This window comes from Nansenia antarctica (genome assembly GCF_963989245.1).
Source record: "Nansenia antarctica genome assembly, chromosome: 9".
Lineage (NCBI taxonomy): Eukaryota > Metazoa > Chordata > Actinopteri > Argentiniformes > Microstomatidae > Nansenia > Nansenia antarctica.
The window spans coordinates 23,663,104-23,681,114 of NC_137679.1; the positions used below are offsets into that span (position 1 = coordinate 23,663,104).

General features: G+C 41.1%; 1 protein-coding gene across 1 annotated transcript; it reads right to left on the reverse strand.

The window, feature by feature from the left end:
- Nucleotides 1-210: 210 nt before the first annotated feature.
- Nucleotides 211-16,403, reverse strand: usp3 (ubiquitin specific peptidase 3). The gene is made up of 15 exons (XM_080539357.1): nt 16,109-16,403; nt 15,765-15,825; nt 15,460-15,597; nt 15,192-15,275; nt 14,200-14,281; nt 10,913-10,995; nt 10,270-10,383; nt 9,724-9,837; nt 9,333-9,482; nt 7,053-7,159; nt 6,875-6,955; nt 6,576-6,694; nt 6,242-6,355; nt 5,814-5,881; nt 211-1,265 (listed from the first exon to the last, which is right to left on the reverse strand). The coding sequence occupies exons 1-15, from the start codon at nt 16,203-16,205 to the stop codon at nt 980-982; spliced, it is 1,698 nt and encodes a 565-aa protein (XP_080395483.1). The 5' UTR covers nt 16,206-16,403; the 3' UTR covers nt 211-979.
- Between the last annotated feature and the right edge of the window lie 1,608 nt (nt 16,404-18,011).

Below are 18,011 nucleotides of genomic sequence, written 5' to 3' on the forward strand. Positions count from 1 at the left end.
TGAAAAAGTAATGGGGTTTACCATGTAGGGTAAGAGTGCCCTCCAGTACACATGTAACAAAGCATGACTTCCCCATGCCCCTTCAATGAAGGACATCTAAAGGGCTGGGAACACTTCCCACTGTAAGACACAGATAGCTGAATGTTACAACCTGAATGAAGACACATACTCCGTTCAACTCCATCTATATCTCTTTTAATTTCTGGATGGATTGTGCCTTAATTACACGAGTCAGTTTGTGGTGGCTTGGTTCTGGGCTCTCGCCTCAACTCATCCTAACAGAAGTACTCTAACAGGGGGTGTTTCTGCCATCTAAAACATTAGAAAAATAACATCAACATCTGGAAGATTAACATGTATTCAGTGACATACCAAGATTGGCTCTCTGACCTAAATGTCATTTCACATTTCCTGTTTGATTAAATGTTTCTTATTCAGAAGACAACATTTCTATACTTTCTACACTGAATTAATTTACTCACTAAATCACCTCCAGTTGTTGGAGTAGAGAATTATCATATTGCTTAGAGAAGGCCAATGTCAGAGTAAGAGACTTTAACAACTTATAAAACCCATAACTTTAAAATATAATTAGAACATAGGTGAATCTCCTCAACCCTGTCTACCAAACATTGAGATTCACCAAGGCCAAAGCTTTCTCCAACATTAAACGATCACCGTTGGAATCTATTACATAAGGAGAAGTCTGCCTCAATAGAGGAATGTAACATGAAGAAAAAAAGGCAAACACTTTTCATACTGAACAAAATCAAGCAGCAATTTAGTTTTACAAGAGGTTATCTGAGGAAGTGTTTGATACAAAAAACAAAAACATGTGCACTTAACAAACTCAAACTGACAGGGGCTACTGCAACATGTGCACACTGAGAGGTAAGTTTTCCAAGTGAAGCACGGATTAGGTAAGAGACACAGAACTGGTCTGGGGCCGCAGTCTGAAGGCTTCAGTGTGTAGCTGATGTTAAAGCTTGGCGTCACTCTCCAAGGCAGCACTGTCTGAGCCAACCTGGTCTGAGGCAGCCCTCTCTGAGGCAGCTCTTACCACGGTTGTCTTGTCTATGGTGGTCTTTTCCGAGGCAGCCACCTTGTCTGAGACACCTGCCTTGTCCGACCGCTCCACGTAGAAAAGAATGTAGGCCTTGGCTTTGACCACAGTTTCCTCCTCTGTCAGAGTTACCGTGCTGTCGTTGAAGTGGTACCAGCGGCCCTCATGGTTGCCGTATGCCGTGTAATGTCCTGATCCCACCCTGTGAACACAGATACATCAGATTCACTGTTGCCTGCCTTCATGCAATAATCCCTATTCTTTTCTCACTTATCTGTAAAAGTGAGTGGGACTAGGGATGAGAATTGATAAGATTTTATTGATGCCGATGCCATTATCGATTCTGCTTATCAGTCCAATTCTTAATCGATTCCGGATAAATGTTCTGTGTGGAAAAAAAGTAGGCCTACACAGGTTTTCAGCTGAGGTTTTGTTATCTGTTGAGTCTCTGAACACAGTGTTGTATGTCTGCCTAATAACTTTTGAACATGTTCAAATAATAAATAAATTACAATGCCCCTTCTCTTAAAAGGATATAACTTGGAAAACAAATCTAAAACTATCTTTAGAAAAATAGGCATGTATGCCTAGTGACATTTGAATACATTACAATACTCCTTTTCAAAAGGGAATAAGGTTGAACCAAATATAACATTTAACTGGCACATAAAATAAAACATTCTCCATTAGAATGAGGTGTGGCTAAAACTGATGTCTCTCCTATTTAGAAAAGAGCAGCCTGAGGCTACAGTGCAGCCAGCAATGTCATTATGCTTTAAAAAGGCCTACTGTTAATATTAAACTATGCATTTTACTTATTAAAATATATTTTCAGTTGTCCCATTAATTAGAAGAGTAGCTTCTGCCTGTCAACCAAACGGAATGAAATTAACAACACATCTATGGGTTACAATTCAGTACAAATAAATTTAATTAAAAGCACAGTCTATACTATAGCATCGAGTAGACTTATCAAATGATAACAAAATAACAATAAATAACAAAAACAGCAGTAACGAAGATGAGTTAAAAGCGTATCCTACAAAACCGCAACGTTAGCAAAGCATGTTTACTTTTTCAGGCTTCAGCAGGGCACGTAACAGACTTACAACTTTGCCTGCTGTGCTGCCGCTCTGATGGTGATATTGTGTTTGTAATATTAACAGGGTTCCTACAAGTTTCAACAAGTCAAATTTAAGAGCTTTTTAGAGCAGTGTTCCCCCCTTTTTAGAGCAGTCTCCCCCCCCCCACCCCATGTCCAGGAGACAGGAGATAGGCTCCTTCCCTATGGGCCATTAGGTTCTCAAGGCTACTTACTTATGTGGTCTTGACTACCTGTCCACTTTCTCACCTGGTTCTTGCGCTCTCTCTCTTCCTTCCTTCCTTCTCTCCCTCTCTATCCTCCTCTCTCCCTCTTTTGCTGTCAACCAAAAGGCAAACATAACAACCGAGTATTTATAATCTAATAAGAGGTATCAAATTGATCCATATCAATTTATAACATAATTATAATTGAATATTGGATTGCTGTGGGCAATGCAGTCAGATAATGTCATTTTGACATTACTCTCACCTGAAAAAAAATCGTATGTCCAACTATAAAAAACAGACATTTCCAATGCTTCAATCCACTGTCCATGTACTGTAAATATGCCATTATGGTATTACCATAAAGCCCAATTCTAGCAGAATAAGAAAGATAGTATATCTACTTTAAGTAAAAGAATAAAGTGCATCCAGTTAGCTCTTTAGCTGGCATGTGTGCAGCAGACTAGCTCATCTAATCACCTCTGAGCTAGCTAGTTAGCTTGCTAGTTCTTTGACACCAGGGCTGCCAAGTTTCACCAAAAGTTTGGAGTGAGATTTTGTGACCCAAAACCGCGGCCCCTCTCTCCCACCCAATTATTTGTGCTAGTTATCTGCAATTTGACATACTTAACCACAACATTCACACCATTATATACATGGGCGTCACCACCATATATTTGGGGGGGGACGTGTCCCCCCCACCTTTGAAACAAGGTCGTTTGGACCCTCCCACATTTGCCATCAAAAATATGTTGCATGACTGGTCAGCGTTATTTTCATTGCTTCACAATCAAATCCGTTCCACTTTATGAGTAGGGGATTGCCCATATCCAGAAGTCCACTCCGCGTTTTACTTCTGTTTTTAACACGGCAGCAGCAGCATCCGACACGCACGCAGATTCAAAACATTCAGACTGAGGCAAGACGATATTTAGATCATCCACCAAGATGGATATAAGGAAAACATTTTCTAAAAAGATAAAAGTAAGTCAAAGTCATCCAAGTTTTCCCGTGAGTGGCCAAACAGCAACATTGCGTTCTCCCAAGGTCAAACACAGCCAGCTTTTCTGATAAGAATGTTAGCACCTTATGAGACATTCTCTGTATTAGCAATATAATTAGCATAGCCTACTAGCAACCAAATACGAGCTAGATCAGCTATATGGCACTAGCAGTTTTGTTAGGCATTACTAGTGCGGTTAGACATGTTTAAATGCAGAACAGACACAGGCGAAATGTCATCAAAAGCACAGAATGGCGACAAACACCTCACAGTGCTTACCTGTCCTGTCATTATTGCATCTCCTGCCCGTGTTCATTGCCCTGAGCATTTGCACTATTTAATTTGGCCATTGCACCCACCCAAAGAATCAATTTTGCATCTGATTGCTTGAGCTAGGGTTAAAAAATAAGAAGAAAACACCTGTTCCATTTATTTTTCTATTTCTAAAATGCTTGTGATTGTATTTTTTGTATTGATGATTGTATTTCTATGTCAAATGTTCTATTAGAGAAAAACAATATGAACAAGTGCTCAATGCATCCCCATTTCTCCTGATATAGGTGGTTGAGAGTGAGAGTGAGTCAGAGGCAGGGGCAGCAGGCAGGGGCAGTGGAGACAGCTCTAATTCACTCTTTGATTTTGTTTGTTTGTTATAGTTGTATGTTCTGCAATGCACTGAAGAGGGCTAAGTTTGATTGTAATAGGCTCTGAGTATTACCTCATTCTTTTCTAATTCACTCTTTGATTCTTTTTGAATCTTCATATTTAATAAAAAGTGCCACGTGTCAGTGTCAGGCCTCTGTGAGTTAAACCAAAACATAATAGTAGTCAGTAATTGCAGACCATGGCAGCTCCAAGGAAAAACAAAGAAAGAGGGAGATTATTTTGGGTGTAAAACGCACCAGAATGCAGGAAATTGAATCTACTATTTAAACAATTTCGGGGGGGGGGGGACCCCCAGACCCCCCGAAAAATAAGTGTCCCCCCCACATTCAAAAAGCTGCTGACGCCCATGATTATATATGATGTTCAGTATAACAGCACTCCCTCTCATGCTTAAATATCATTGCTTAAATATCACTCAGGCATAACAACACAATAGCAGCACAATCGAACACTACTCATCGAACTCTGATGCATCACTGTTAATCCAGTGTGCAGACATAACAGGTGAGCTTGTGGCAAGTGCTTTCGGGCCACCGGCTACATCAGTGGAAAGCGGCTGGCTTCATTTGATTTCCACCAGAGATGGGGATCTTTGCCTCCGTCAATTACAGGTCACAACAATAGGCAGTCATCTCTGATTCTGCTCGCTCCTCTTTCACCTTCTTCATGCAAATCCTACACAACCTCGTCAAGATTTACTGTCTCACCCGTGTCATTCGATGGGAACCCGAAATTGCAGTAGTTGCTTTTTCTTAGGGACCAAGCTTGCGCTCGCCATATCTTTTTCTAATTCTCTGTTCTGAGGAGAAGCTGTCATGTGACACATCTTTTTTGACAGGTTATTTATTTGACAGATCACGTTGATTAAAAAAACGTCATCACTTTCATAGCATCTTCAACCACACAGACAGTGGTGCTGGACAAACACTCTTGGCATTTATATAGCAATTTATGACGGTTTTATGACGGTATTGACAAAAATCTTTGTTATTTTCACAAACTGCGGTTTATGGTATAACCCTACATTGGAATCGGTTCTCAATTCCCTAAAGCCTGGTACACACAAAGATTTTCTACATTGTCACATGAAGATAAAAAATCATGGATTGAACAGTTTTGATCATATTGTGTGTGGTGTGCTCCGATATTCCCAATACAGCACACCACATACAAAAGATCTGTCCTATGACAGTCTAGACTAGAGTGTCATCCCCCAAGCCAGAAATCTCACGTGATCAGGGTAGTAGTACCCTGACTGACCTGTACGAAGCAGCCACGTGCGACAGGGCAAATAAAGTTCTGAAGAACGAAAAGAAGAAGACGCGTCAGTCAGCTCGCTTCTTGATTGGCTACATTCCATTCCACGTCGGACTCGCGAGTTGTCAGTTTCGCCCACACACAAGAGGACTTTTGATCGTAAATAATGAACATGTTTAATTAATATTTACGATCGTCGACCCTGACCATTTTCCGAGCAGATTGTCGGGAGAAATTTAAACTCTTAACACACCTCACAACACAGGATAATCTTGTAGGATAATCTTTAGAGCCATCCGATAATCGGGCGTTTGCCGTCCTTGGTCGGAAGGGGGGGAAATCGGGCCAAAATCGTCCAGATTATCTTTATGTGAGTATCAGGCTTAAGTGAGACACAGTCAGTAAAGCTCATCCATCAGGGACAACAGTGCCACATGGCAAGATCTCCATCTAGTGGGCAATTGGGGGTACAACAATCTCTTGGAAAGTATAAAACAGCTGACAACATTCACTCACCCAGATCCGTGATGCACCACAACAGCAGCGAGGTCATACAGGCAACTCTCTGGCAAAGGATTCTCTGGCTGCATGCACAAAAAAACAAAAGCCTGGTCAGAATCTCCCCCTTTAAGTCCAGTTCTGGCACTGTCATGAGGTGTTACAGATAATACAACATAAGACAAACTTATATAGCGCCTTATTCCAAAGCGCTTTACAATGGCCTCTCATTCACCCATTCACAAACCCATTCACACACCAATGACGGCAAGCTACCATGCTACCATACCATCACACTCATTGGGAGCAATTTGGGGTTCAGTGTCTTGCCCAAGGACACCTCGACACGTGGACAGGAGGAGCCAGGGATCGAACCGCCGACTTTGCGACCATTAGATCTCAGCTCTACCTCCTGAGCCACAGCCGCCCCCAGGCCCAAGGTTCACCTCCAGTAAGTAGCACTTCATGTCCAGGCCTCGCAGTGGGAACTCCACATAGGTGTCTACTTTATTCCTCAGATATGCCGTCCAGTGGAATCTTTTCAGGTGCAAAGATAAAACCTGGCATAGGAAATCAGAAACATATTGGGATTGGCTGTTATTCACGGTCACTCTCGACATCTCTCAACCTCTATAAACTGGACTTGCGTGCTCTGTTTGGTCCGAGGGTGCACACGTTATAGCACATCCTGGTAAAGAATGTATAAATACTGTATATGAGGATATCATCAGCATATAGTATCTATCAGGAAACAATCAATGCTCTTATCTTGTCTCAAACCTTTGGCAGCTTCTGGACCCAGAATTTCTTGGTCGATTTCTGACGCTTTTTACACTTATGGCACATGTAGAGCTCCGTCTCGTCAAGTTCCTCCAGGTCTGTGAAACTGCGCAGGCAGTCTACAATAAATAATAACAACAACAACATAAGTTTTATTTGTAAAGTGCTTTTCAAACACTACTAAGCCTTTAATGAGCAGAGCCAGAACATAAAGTCCACCTAAAGACTAAGAAGAACTAATAGCTCAACTGCGCCTACACAGCTGTTATACCCCACCACTGTACAATAATAGAGCTTACCACGCAAGGTGCAGGTGGGCCCAGGCTCTTGGTCCTTTGTTCTCTTGTTTCTGAACTGACTGGGAATGTCCAAAGACAGATCTGGAGGACAGAGGGAGGGGTTACCACCATCTCCTGAACACCACACCAACTTTGACTGGAGTCTCAATGGGAGGGAGGGCTAGTGAACGAATCTTACCAAGGAATGGATCGAACTTTCTAGACTCTGTCCCGCATATCAGGCAGTTGACTTCATTCTGAAGCACACCTCCAAATATGGATGTCACAACAGTGGAGGTCCCATTTCTGAAAGGAAAACACAACATTGCTTCACAGCAGCCAATGGACATATTTTACAATAGCGATGGCTATGACATTTAGCAAGAGTGTGTACATTATAGACATTTTCTCCTCTGTGTAAACTACTTTTGAATAAGACACACTGTATAGCGTCTATAGCCTGGATGCAGCAGTGTGAATTAGGGCTGGGTATCGCCACTGATTTCCCAAAACGATTCGATTCCGATTCACAGCTCCCGATTCGATTCGATTCGATTCCGATTCGATTTAGTTACAATATCAATTTTCCTTGAATATGAAGAGATTCTCAGAACTAATGCTATAAATGGTTCAAGGAACCCTATAACATGTAGCATTGTTAAACATATCAATGTTTACATTAAGAATTGACTCCAAAGCAGTTACATGAATGTACTTCTTATTGGAACATAAATGAACATCATTGAACAACATTTTGCTAAATCAGACACTACAAAAAGTGCTTTTTAACGTGCTTTACTGCAGCCAGTGTAAATAAAGGGGCTACAAACATAGCCTATCGGTAAACAAGACATCACATATCCCTCTGGACTGTCTCAAATAGCTTATTTGCATAATATATATATATATATATATACAAAATAAAAATGTGCAAAACTCAAACGAAAATAGTGCAATAGATGAGGGTATTTTGGGGAACAAAAAAACACATTGTAAACCATAATGTCCATGAAACTAAAGCCCTTCATTATTGCTTTCTCACTTTTTGGAGATTGGAAGATTTTATTCAGGAATAAACATAATTGGAAAATCAATGATTATTAAAATACTGTAGTATACAGTAACAATAAGTTAGTGGAAACACCACAAATCTACGGAACCACTTATTGAGGCATCACCCTGACGTGAAACATGGAAAAGAGGATCCGAAACAAGCCTCGCTGATAAAGTGGCAAGTGATTGTCAGGTACAGGTCAGAGTCCATTGCTCTGGATGTCCAGCTGTCACACGTTATGGCAACTCTCTCTGCTGGCTGGAGTGAAGTTGCGATGTCACGTTTCACCTGCGCGGACATGTCTGGGACTATCACTTCACTCAACTGTTTGCGTGTCGGTAACACGTAGCGTGCTTCTAGTACTCTGACGACACTGACGACGCTGTAGCAATTTGTTGGGCACGCGGAGAATTTGATTGTAATTTGCAACCAAACGTCTTTATCAGCGAGGCTTGTTTCAGATCCGCTTTTCCATGTTTCACTTCAAGGGTGATGCCTCAATAAGTGGTTCCGTAGATTTGTGGTGTTTCCACTCAATTTAACCTCCACTGCGCACAGCTTGCATATGGCTTTGCTTTTGTCCTGCTCATCTCTATCGTCATAATTTTTACATCCAAAATGCACCCAGACATCTGCCTTTAAGCCTGGTCGTTGCATGAGATATGATAAATTCTTGTAGCGCGAGATCTGGCCACGAGATCTCGTTGCGGGTTGAAGCTGCAAGCAGAAAAAAAACACAAAAAAAACATGAAAGATCGATCTCGGGATTTATGAATCGATAATCGCTCATTCAATGAAGATCGATTCAGAATCGGGAAATCGATTTTTTTGAACCCAGCCCTAGTGTGAATGGACAACTGACTAATGGCACACAGTTATTCAAGAACATTGGATTACTGTACAAGTGGACATACACACTCAAACACTTCACCAGCACACTGTAAAGTAGTCTGTCCTGCTCTCCCATACGGTAGCATTCCCAATAGGATTACACTGCCATATCACTCCACACGACCCCACTGAGCACGTCTCAACAAAGGTCCATGTTTTCAAAAGCCAACCAAATCCACCTACTGTAGGCTGCATTTCCAACCCTCTACCAAAGGGATTTTAATGGAATCACCAAACACTCATATAGCAACACTGTGTTGTCACAGCAGAGTCCTAGTACACAATGAGAGCAGCCTGCAGCGCAGAGTGCAATCTCTACGACAAGGAATACAGGCTCGCAATTAGTGAGTCATGTCTAGTGTGAAGCAGAACATTCAACACTCCTACTGTGTCAGACACTCTTGGTGGTATGCTAAAAAACACCTGCACGTGGCCCGTTCAGGTGAAGCAGGTGAAAACACTGTTCACACTCGCCCACACGTCAATAGAGCGGCTATAAAGATTTGATGTGGAGTGCAGAGGAGGGTGTCCTACATGCAGCATTTGCCCCCTGTGGTGGAGAGTTTGACCCCATCCGAAGGGAGGGCAGGGTGGGCTGCCCCGTTGCGACTGCCCTGGAGCTCCCTGTGGAGATGATCCAGCAGGTAACGCATGAACTCATGGGCATCCTGCTGCTGGTAGCCCCTGGAGACAGACAAAACACAGATGGAGGATATCAATGGGGTGCTACTACTGTCCGCCACATAAAGTGCTCACAGACAGCTACAGTACAGGTCTAGCATCAGAACTTGACTTTCAATCAAGAGGAAACAAGTTCAATTTGAGCAAGCATTCATGAAAGCTTGCAATCTAGGTTAACCTAAAAGTAATAGCCAGGAGATTTTAAACAACCATATAGATGATGAACACAACATTTTCCAAATACCTGAAACTTGGCATGATTTTCCAAACAACATAGAATAAGGAGTCTGGGCTGAAGGCAGTCTGGCTCCCTTGCCATAGGGAACAGAGGGTTTTCCTGAACTCTTCCACAAGGGACCTGCTCAACACACAAGAAACAAGAGCCTTACGGTCAATAATACCTCTCACTGCTTAGTCTGGCACGTTCAACAGCAGGTCTCATTCAGCTCTAGTAACTCTATCCCCCCATGCAGGCCTGCTGTTGCTCTGGGTGGTGCTTGCTCAAAGTGCCATTATTGACCTCCTGCTGGGAGACTCAATTTGACCACTAACAGAAAATCACAGTGCATTCACATTAATGTTCACTGACATAGAAAACACGCATTGAGATATCCTCTCAGATCAATTGTTTACTCCTATGACAAGCAAGACACATTTGACAACTTTATTTACCGCTGTATATTTACAGAGCATGCATCTTATGCAATGAGACACGTGAATTCAAGCTATCATAATTCAGTTTGGTTTCAGTTCCCTCCCACAGTGTCCCTCCACCTGAAGAGGACCTTACACACTGGTGTCCCCTTGGCTGCGGGTGTGGTACATCCTTCTTCCTGCTGTTTTACCACTGCGCAGCGCCACCGCAGGCAACTCCTTGAAATAGCAGCTGAACTGCTGAATGTTGCTGGAAGAGAGAAACAATTTCTCAACATATTAGCTAATAGTTAGAATGAGGCTAACAGAGGCTGCTGGAGGTAGAAATCATTCCATTCCATGCATTACAATGAACCCGTCCTACGATGTCTGCCTCTACTGGTGTGAACAGTATCATTACTGACATCTTCCAAAAATATACAATAAATTGTTCAAAGCTCAACAGTTCTAAAGGTTACCTAAGGTTACTAATGTCTGAAGGAGTGGGGTGACATTGAGGAAGGCAGCAAATGAAACACAACAAATAAAACCAGCAGGACTCTTTGTGTTAAAATAACATAAGCTCATATCTGAGGTAGAGGGAAAATCTGGCCATTGACTGCCTCTGGTTGCCAGGCAGCCAGCCCAATCCCTGGCTGCACCCCAGACTGCATTACTGAAGGATGAGTGGCCATGAGGCCCTCGGTCAAAGCCTGAGGCTGGCTGCAGACACAGCAGGCCACCCACACACTTCAGACTCAGCCCAGAGGCCATGGTGGGACTTTGGACCAGAGGCTTACCTGAGGGACTGCAGGATGGCATTCATGAAACACGTGTTGCCCAAGTTGCGTAGGCCGGTGGCACAGGGAGCTGAGGCCCCACCCTGAGAGAAAAAGGTTGAGGCAGTTGAGTGAACACTGACAGAGCTTGCCTCCCAGTCTACCAAAAATAATCATGAGGGCTGAATGAATGCTAATATTCAAATCCCCCCAAAACAAGAACAACCTCATGTGTATCCTAGACCTAGATTGTATTTTTCTTCAAATGTTTTGGGCACAACCCCTAACATTTAGCCATTACTGTACAAAAGTGATTCTTCATGGACACTTATGGCCTTTTCTATTAATCCATATAGTAAAAGCCTTCATTGTGCTTCGACCAGGGGCACTCCGAATAGTCATGCCTGTGTCTTTAAAGATAACAGAATCAGGTCACCCAGAAGTGCAACAACTCAGCTGTGACTCACTGGCAATCATTTTATCATTCTGAGTGTGAGGCTGTTGAAAACGCATCTGTTTTAATGAAATTGCAATAATTATAATTCAGTGCAAGATGTTTATAGTCAGGGGTGCACATAACTGGTGCGCCAGTGCGCATGCGTCGCCAAAATGCATGCTGCGCGGCAGATCAGCCGCATGAAGGCGCTGTTGCGCACCCAAAAAAAAAAAAAAAAAAAAAAAAAAGTTGATCACAAACAAAACATCCTCTACCATGGTTGAAATTGAGGACAGTGATAATTTACAGCAGTCAAGAGAGCAGTGATGATGACGATTAAGCTTGTAGCATAAATAAATGCTTAGGCTGTAACTTTTTGTTGAAAAGTTGATTTCAGTGTTTACAGAACAGAGCAGTGCTTAAAGAGATGTCCGTTTATTTCAGTGTGTTTAAAGAACAGACATTCAGTTAGTGCTTAAAGAGATGTCAGTTGATTTCATTGTGTTTAAAGGAGTCTGACAGACTTTCATGCTTAAAGAGCAGTCATTTGATTTTGCATTTGTTTATTTTGTTTTGCACACAATCATTTGTACGTTCATCTTTATTTATGAATAAATGTCGTTTTGCTAATATAAGTTATCCATGTATCCCTTTTTCATCCATCCTGTGGGACGGGTCGTGACTCGCGAGCTCGGGGAGCACCAAGCAGCATCCCTAGGTGCTCCTCTGAGCACTGGCCCCAAAAAGTTATGTGCACCCCTGTTTATAGTCATCTTTATACAATAAAGTAATGAAGACTGTGCTGGTAGAGATGAAGAGTTCAGCCAGAGTTGTATAGGCTTGGAGAGCAGACATAAATAAAGAGCTAGCACTGCTAGCATAAAGGTACACACTTTACAAAGTATTATTTGTTCTACACTAAGAAACATTAGGTGGTCCTTTTCTTAAAAGGATGTAACTTTGAAAACAAATATGAGCTACGTATATGAAATACGAGCAGCTAGCTGTAGCTTCTGAGCTATCTGTACCAACAAGTCTGTCGTCAACATCTAAAAAGGATGAAATGGGAAAATATGTGTACAGCTCATTAGTTCATTTAGGATTTCTTAGTCAAAGAAAACATCTGCTAAGCCTGCCTGCGTGGCGCTAATTTATTAGCATAGGATATTTACCCTCAGAGAAAGACGTGTGTTGCTGGAAGCAGTGGCACTCGTGCATAGTGTTAAAAACATGGCATTCCTGTCATTTTATCCCATGTTGTGTCGAAAGATGTTTTAGCACATTGCTGGTGTTTCCACCCTTACTTGAAATTATATATTTTTACAGATGTTACAAGTAGCATTGTTGTAATTTTTCTTTGCGAAATTAAGCCACGCTTTGGACAGTTTTTTCTTTTTGACTCCGCCATTATTATTTCAGAGTTTGACTTGTCATGAAGCACGAGTTTTTGCAACACGCAACTGTCAGTGCATGCGCAAATCGTGTCGGCATCGATAAGAGAACCGATAACCTGGGATGTTATTGATACCGATGCATCGAAAAATGTGTTACTGGTTCTCAACTGGAACTGGTTCTCGATTTCCATCCCTATGTGCTGGTGATATGAATAGAAGACAGTTTGCTCACTGCCAATGGAAACAAGGATAACATTTATGGTACACTTAGGCCCAATCCCAATTCACCCCTACGGCTTCGTTTTCACCCTTACGGCTTCGTTTTGCTCGTTCACGTTTAGGGTAGGGGTGCCCCAATTCATATTTCATCGAAGGCTAGGGGGAGGGCTATCCACGGCTTTGTTTGGAGATTTTTCACGACCAGACTACATTAGGAGCCATACCATATCCAGTTATCCATGTATTGAATGCAATGATTCAAGTAGATCGCGCAACCAGGGAATTGCCGACATGTGTGAAAGGGAGCAACACAGGAATCTACCGGCATTTGGCTCATGTGTAAACGGCGAAAATGCCCAGTCGACACAGCTTGGGATTCCATGGAAATTATAGGGAACTTTGTGTGAAAGAGGCCCTGTTCCTCTGCAACAAACGCAGTTTGATTGTATGAGAGTCCCGGCGTCCAAGTCCAATGGAAGCGTCAAGCACAACCTTCCCATAGAAATACATCGGAGCGCGATTCACATTTCCGAGGGTTTTGAATTTTGAAATAAATTATTACCTGTGGCGTTTGACAGCGGATGATGGTAGACATATTCTATGTAAAGTTATCCATCTAATGTTAGGCTGATTTGTGCATGATAGGCGCGCATTTTGACTTACTTCCATGTCGCATACACGCTATAGCTCTGAACAACCCGCAATCTAATCTGAGCAGTTGTTATTATGTAATATTATTGATGGGTTATATCATTTAATGTCATTTCAATGCATTATAGACCTTTTCTTTATAACAAGCATAACAAAACAATTGCTATTATGCCGATGTGCTGTGTCTACCATTTACAGGCTGATTTGTGCATGACACTCGCGCATATTGACATATTTCCATGTCTGATGGCATAAAACCTGAAATGTAACTACAGTTCAGCTACAAGTTATTTTGCTCTTCCATGATTTCTCAAGTGTGTTGATAACAAACGAAAAAAGATGCTTAGAGCACACGCAACAGAAATAAACACAGCTGAAGAAGGCATTGTGAGGTGTGAAATTGCCAGCAACATATTAACGCATCATCCGCACAGCGTCTATTTAAATGACTCCTGATGACGTATCGGTCGTGAAGGGTTGTCCCATTTCATAGGGGAATATTTCAACTGCTACGGCTTGTGGCTCTGTTCAGAGGCCTTGGCTCCAAAGTGAGTGGCACTCGAAAACAAGCCGTAGGGGTAGAAAAGGGAATCGGGATTGGGCCTTACATTGTCTTTCAACAGCTTGTTGTTTGGAGATGAGCTCTCCAGAAGTTTTCTTTTCCTTTGTCTGTCACCAGTCAATGGAGAACTGAAAGAGAGAAATTGCATTATACCCATCATACATGTCATGTCTAATATGCTGTGTTGAGTCCATTTAATCATGTCAGCTGTGTGTGGCACTCTCTGGCTCCTTTAAGAGAAACCAGAATCAAGCACTTAAAATAATTGTGAAGAAGAATACATGTGAAGAAATGGTGTATGGCTGTAACGGAAAAAATATGTCGAAAACTATTGGAAAAAATGGGTGAAGTCGGAATTTCCAGCATTCCCCAAATGACCGTCTGTGCATGGCGGGTCAATAAATCATTCCAACCATTTGAAAGTGGTCTACAAAAAACATTGAGCTATATTTCACTGACACAACTAATCCAGCAAAACATGTGTCAATTTGCCAAACATCACTATTTTTCATTTCATTAAGTTATCAATATCATGCCATTTAAGATGTGTATTTATTTGACATTCCGGTTATACAAGTACAATCGTGTGAGATACTTTCGTTGGGGGGTGCCATTGAGGGTACATATAAAAACACATAGCCTAAATATAATGTAAAATATAATATAAAATATAAGAGGCAAAACAAATTTGATAAAATTGGCGAATTATATACATTAAAGGAAAGAAAGATATACACTCAAAATATACATTCATCAGGAATTTGCACAGGTTTGGATAGCACTTTGTGTGTGTGTGGTTTGAGACTGTATAAACAATAAAGATTATAATATACAATGGTCATGTGATATCAGTGTCAGTCACCGTCTCTCTCTCTGTATATATCACACACACACACACACACACACACACACACACACACACACACACACACACACACACACACACACACACACACACACACACACACACACACACACACACACACACACTTTCTTAAAATAAGCGGAGGAGGTGCAACTCTTGCATCTTGTACTCACTTTTCCAAACTCTGGAGATGTTCTCTCATTTTCTGCACCTGCCCCAGCTTGGTGTCATTGACAACAAAGTCATCACATCTGTAACTATATGTGCAAAGATTAACCTCAACTGAACCAATTCACAAAAACAAAGGATTCATAGAAATGCTACAATAGTTATGAGACAAAGTCCAGGTGTCACTGGTTCATTCTTTCAGGTAATGACGTAGGCTGCAAGGGTGTCTCTGGGAACTGAAGAGGACAAAGGTGGTGTTAGGAAGATTCTCACCAAAACGTGCTGTAGCTGCTGCAGTCCACACAGACTGCATGTTGTGCCTTCTCCTTGTCCTGCTTCTCACATCTCTTCTGACTACTGCCAGCGACCTGGCTTTCCTCAAAGTGTTTCTTCGCATGGCCGTTAACATATCTTTGGAGAGACATGTTGTCTGCATTAAACACACAACTACACCTCTGTCAGTTTTACATTGGTTGGGTTAGACTCAGTGATCTAGAAAGATATGTAGGCTACCATACATCTTGATACCTACAAAAACATGACATGCCGTAATTTGCTGTGTATGTTTAAATACTAACCTTCCACAATGCACATTGAGACAGGTAAGACACACCCAAGGGCTTTTGTTTGACCTGCAAACTAGACAAGTAAAGGGGCGACACAGAGACATGATATGTGGCATCACGATGATGATGTCTGAGGTAAAACAAAGCATCTGTGCTAGCCGGTGCAGGGACAGTAGCTTACATTAAACATAGACAGAAATCCCCCGAATGCAAGACAGAGGTCTATCGCAGATATTGAATGACATAACGGTAAACACTGTCAGGTCAGGTGGACAAGTGCAATGCCATAATGCAAAATGTGTCGAAACGAACACTAGCTTGTTAGCTACTACTTGACCCAGTCTTGAGACACTCACCGCTGCAGCACCAGGATGACGGAGAACCGTTGGGGAACCTCGAGGAATCAATGGCAATAATACTACACACACTGGAGTTCAGATGAGGGCACTCCATCAAACTAACGTTAGGCTGCTAGCTAACAACGAATATGTACCCGCGATTGGTGTTGTTGTTGTTAGCTAGCTACTCTTAGCTAGCTAGCTAACTTCCTAACAACTGCTAGCTAGCTTGCGATGCTGGCTAGTAACGATAGCTAATAAATGTGCATGTGTCGTTATTAAATGTATGCTACTGTTGCCTGGCCAGCTAAATAGTCTTTTTATTCTTTGCTCTTAATTTGAAGAAGGTCTCAAGCCACGTCTAACAAACCAAACCGTTCCCTTCCATGTCTGTAGTGGCTGGGTCTGTTCCGAAAAGATTTCAGCGGTAGTTAGTGTCAAGGGCTGCTCGATTCCCCAAAAGGTCGATTCCCCACTCTGAGTCGATTCTTGCAGATGAGTTGATTCCAACCATTTCCAACCATTGATGTGCATTATTATTTATTTATTATTATTATTATTATTATTATTATTATTATTGTTGTTAATGTTATTATTAGTATTGTTATTATTATTATTATTATTATTATTATTATTATTATTATTATTATTATTATTATGGTTACTTATGCTCAATTTAGTTATGCTATATATTATGGTGACGAAAGTCTAACTGATATACAACATGTTTCGATAATCATGAATATAACTCAATAAGTCAGTTACACTTTTTGTGTCGATTGGAACAACTGACAATCTGAAATGGACATTTAAAAGAGTGTCTTCCTATTCACAACAAATAAGCATTATCCCCACCATGCAACATTTTGTACAATTTATTAGGTATTTATTAAGATATGGTGTCATACGGATATTTGTATGCCCTACACATACGTTAATAGTATAACTTAACATAAATTCGCCCCTATACCTTTGTAGTTACACTTTAATTACTAGTAACCAAATTGTATTATATGTTACTGTTACAATAAGGTAACACAAAATTAGTGCTTCAACTATAATTACAGAGATACACAGGTATAGAGGTAACTGTATGCAGTTCAACCTAATCCATCTGAATACAGAAAATAATGTACAACACATAACACAAACCTTTTTCATTGTAAATCCTCCTGATGTACATGCACATGTTCAGTAGTTCAATAATAATACAAACGTATAACTCTATAATCAATAAAGCGAATTGCTTTATTCTCTCAAATTGTAAATGTTCTGATATTTCAAGAGGGTGCCGGTGTCTAAATGCAGAGAAGATGAGATTTCTCAAGCTGAAAAGTGTTTTCATTGGTGTACTATAAAATAATTAGATAAATGCCTTTTAAATGGCTATCACACCTTCAACATTACTTGTAAGTCTAATTGCCAGTGTCAGATTTCCAAATATTTAAACTAATGGAAATACTGATTTGAGTTTAGTGTCTTATCTTCTCATGAACAAAATATAGGACGTACAATATCTCTCCATTGTATAGTTTTTGTTGTCAGAGGACACATTGTAGTGAAATCATGTTAAAACAATATGATGTTGGCCTTATCGAATATCATTGAGCACCAAATATATCAGACAAGTGCTATTTGCATGTGAAAATGGTATGTGCTGCATTTGCTCCGTTGGTTGCTGCGTTTTGGTTGGTGGTCCACTCTGAATTGTGTGGCTTTAAAAATAAACATGAGGAAAATACAACTGTTAATGGAATGTAAGCTAAACCTGGTTTTCAACTCCTTGGAAACTTCTTCACTGATCTGACAAAAATATGTGTAAACATTATTTGTAGGTTTATAGTTGCAAATGTGATGTTATTTTACAGTATCGAGAATGATGGTACTTTACATAACTTTACATAGGGTTATGTACACTTCA

Bases quoted from the DNA above. Each gene is read 5' to 3' on its own strand.
- usp3 (XM_080539357.1), bottom strand. From the start codon at position 16,205: ATGGAGTGCCCTCATCTGAACTCCAGTGTGTGTAGTATTATTGCCATT. The intron at 15,826-16,108 runs GTGAGTGTCTCA...TTACTTGTCTAG, and splicing joins GTCATCCTGGTGCTGCAGCG to TTTGCAGGTCAAACAAAAGC. The intron at 15,598-15,764 runs GTTAGTATTTAA...GTCTCTCCAAAG, and splicing joins CTCAATGTGCATTGTGGAAG to ATATGTTAACGGCCATGCGA.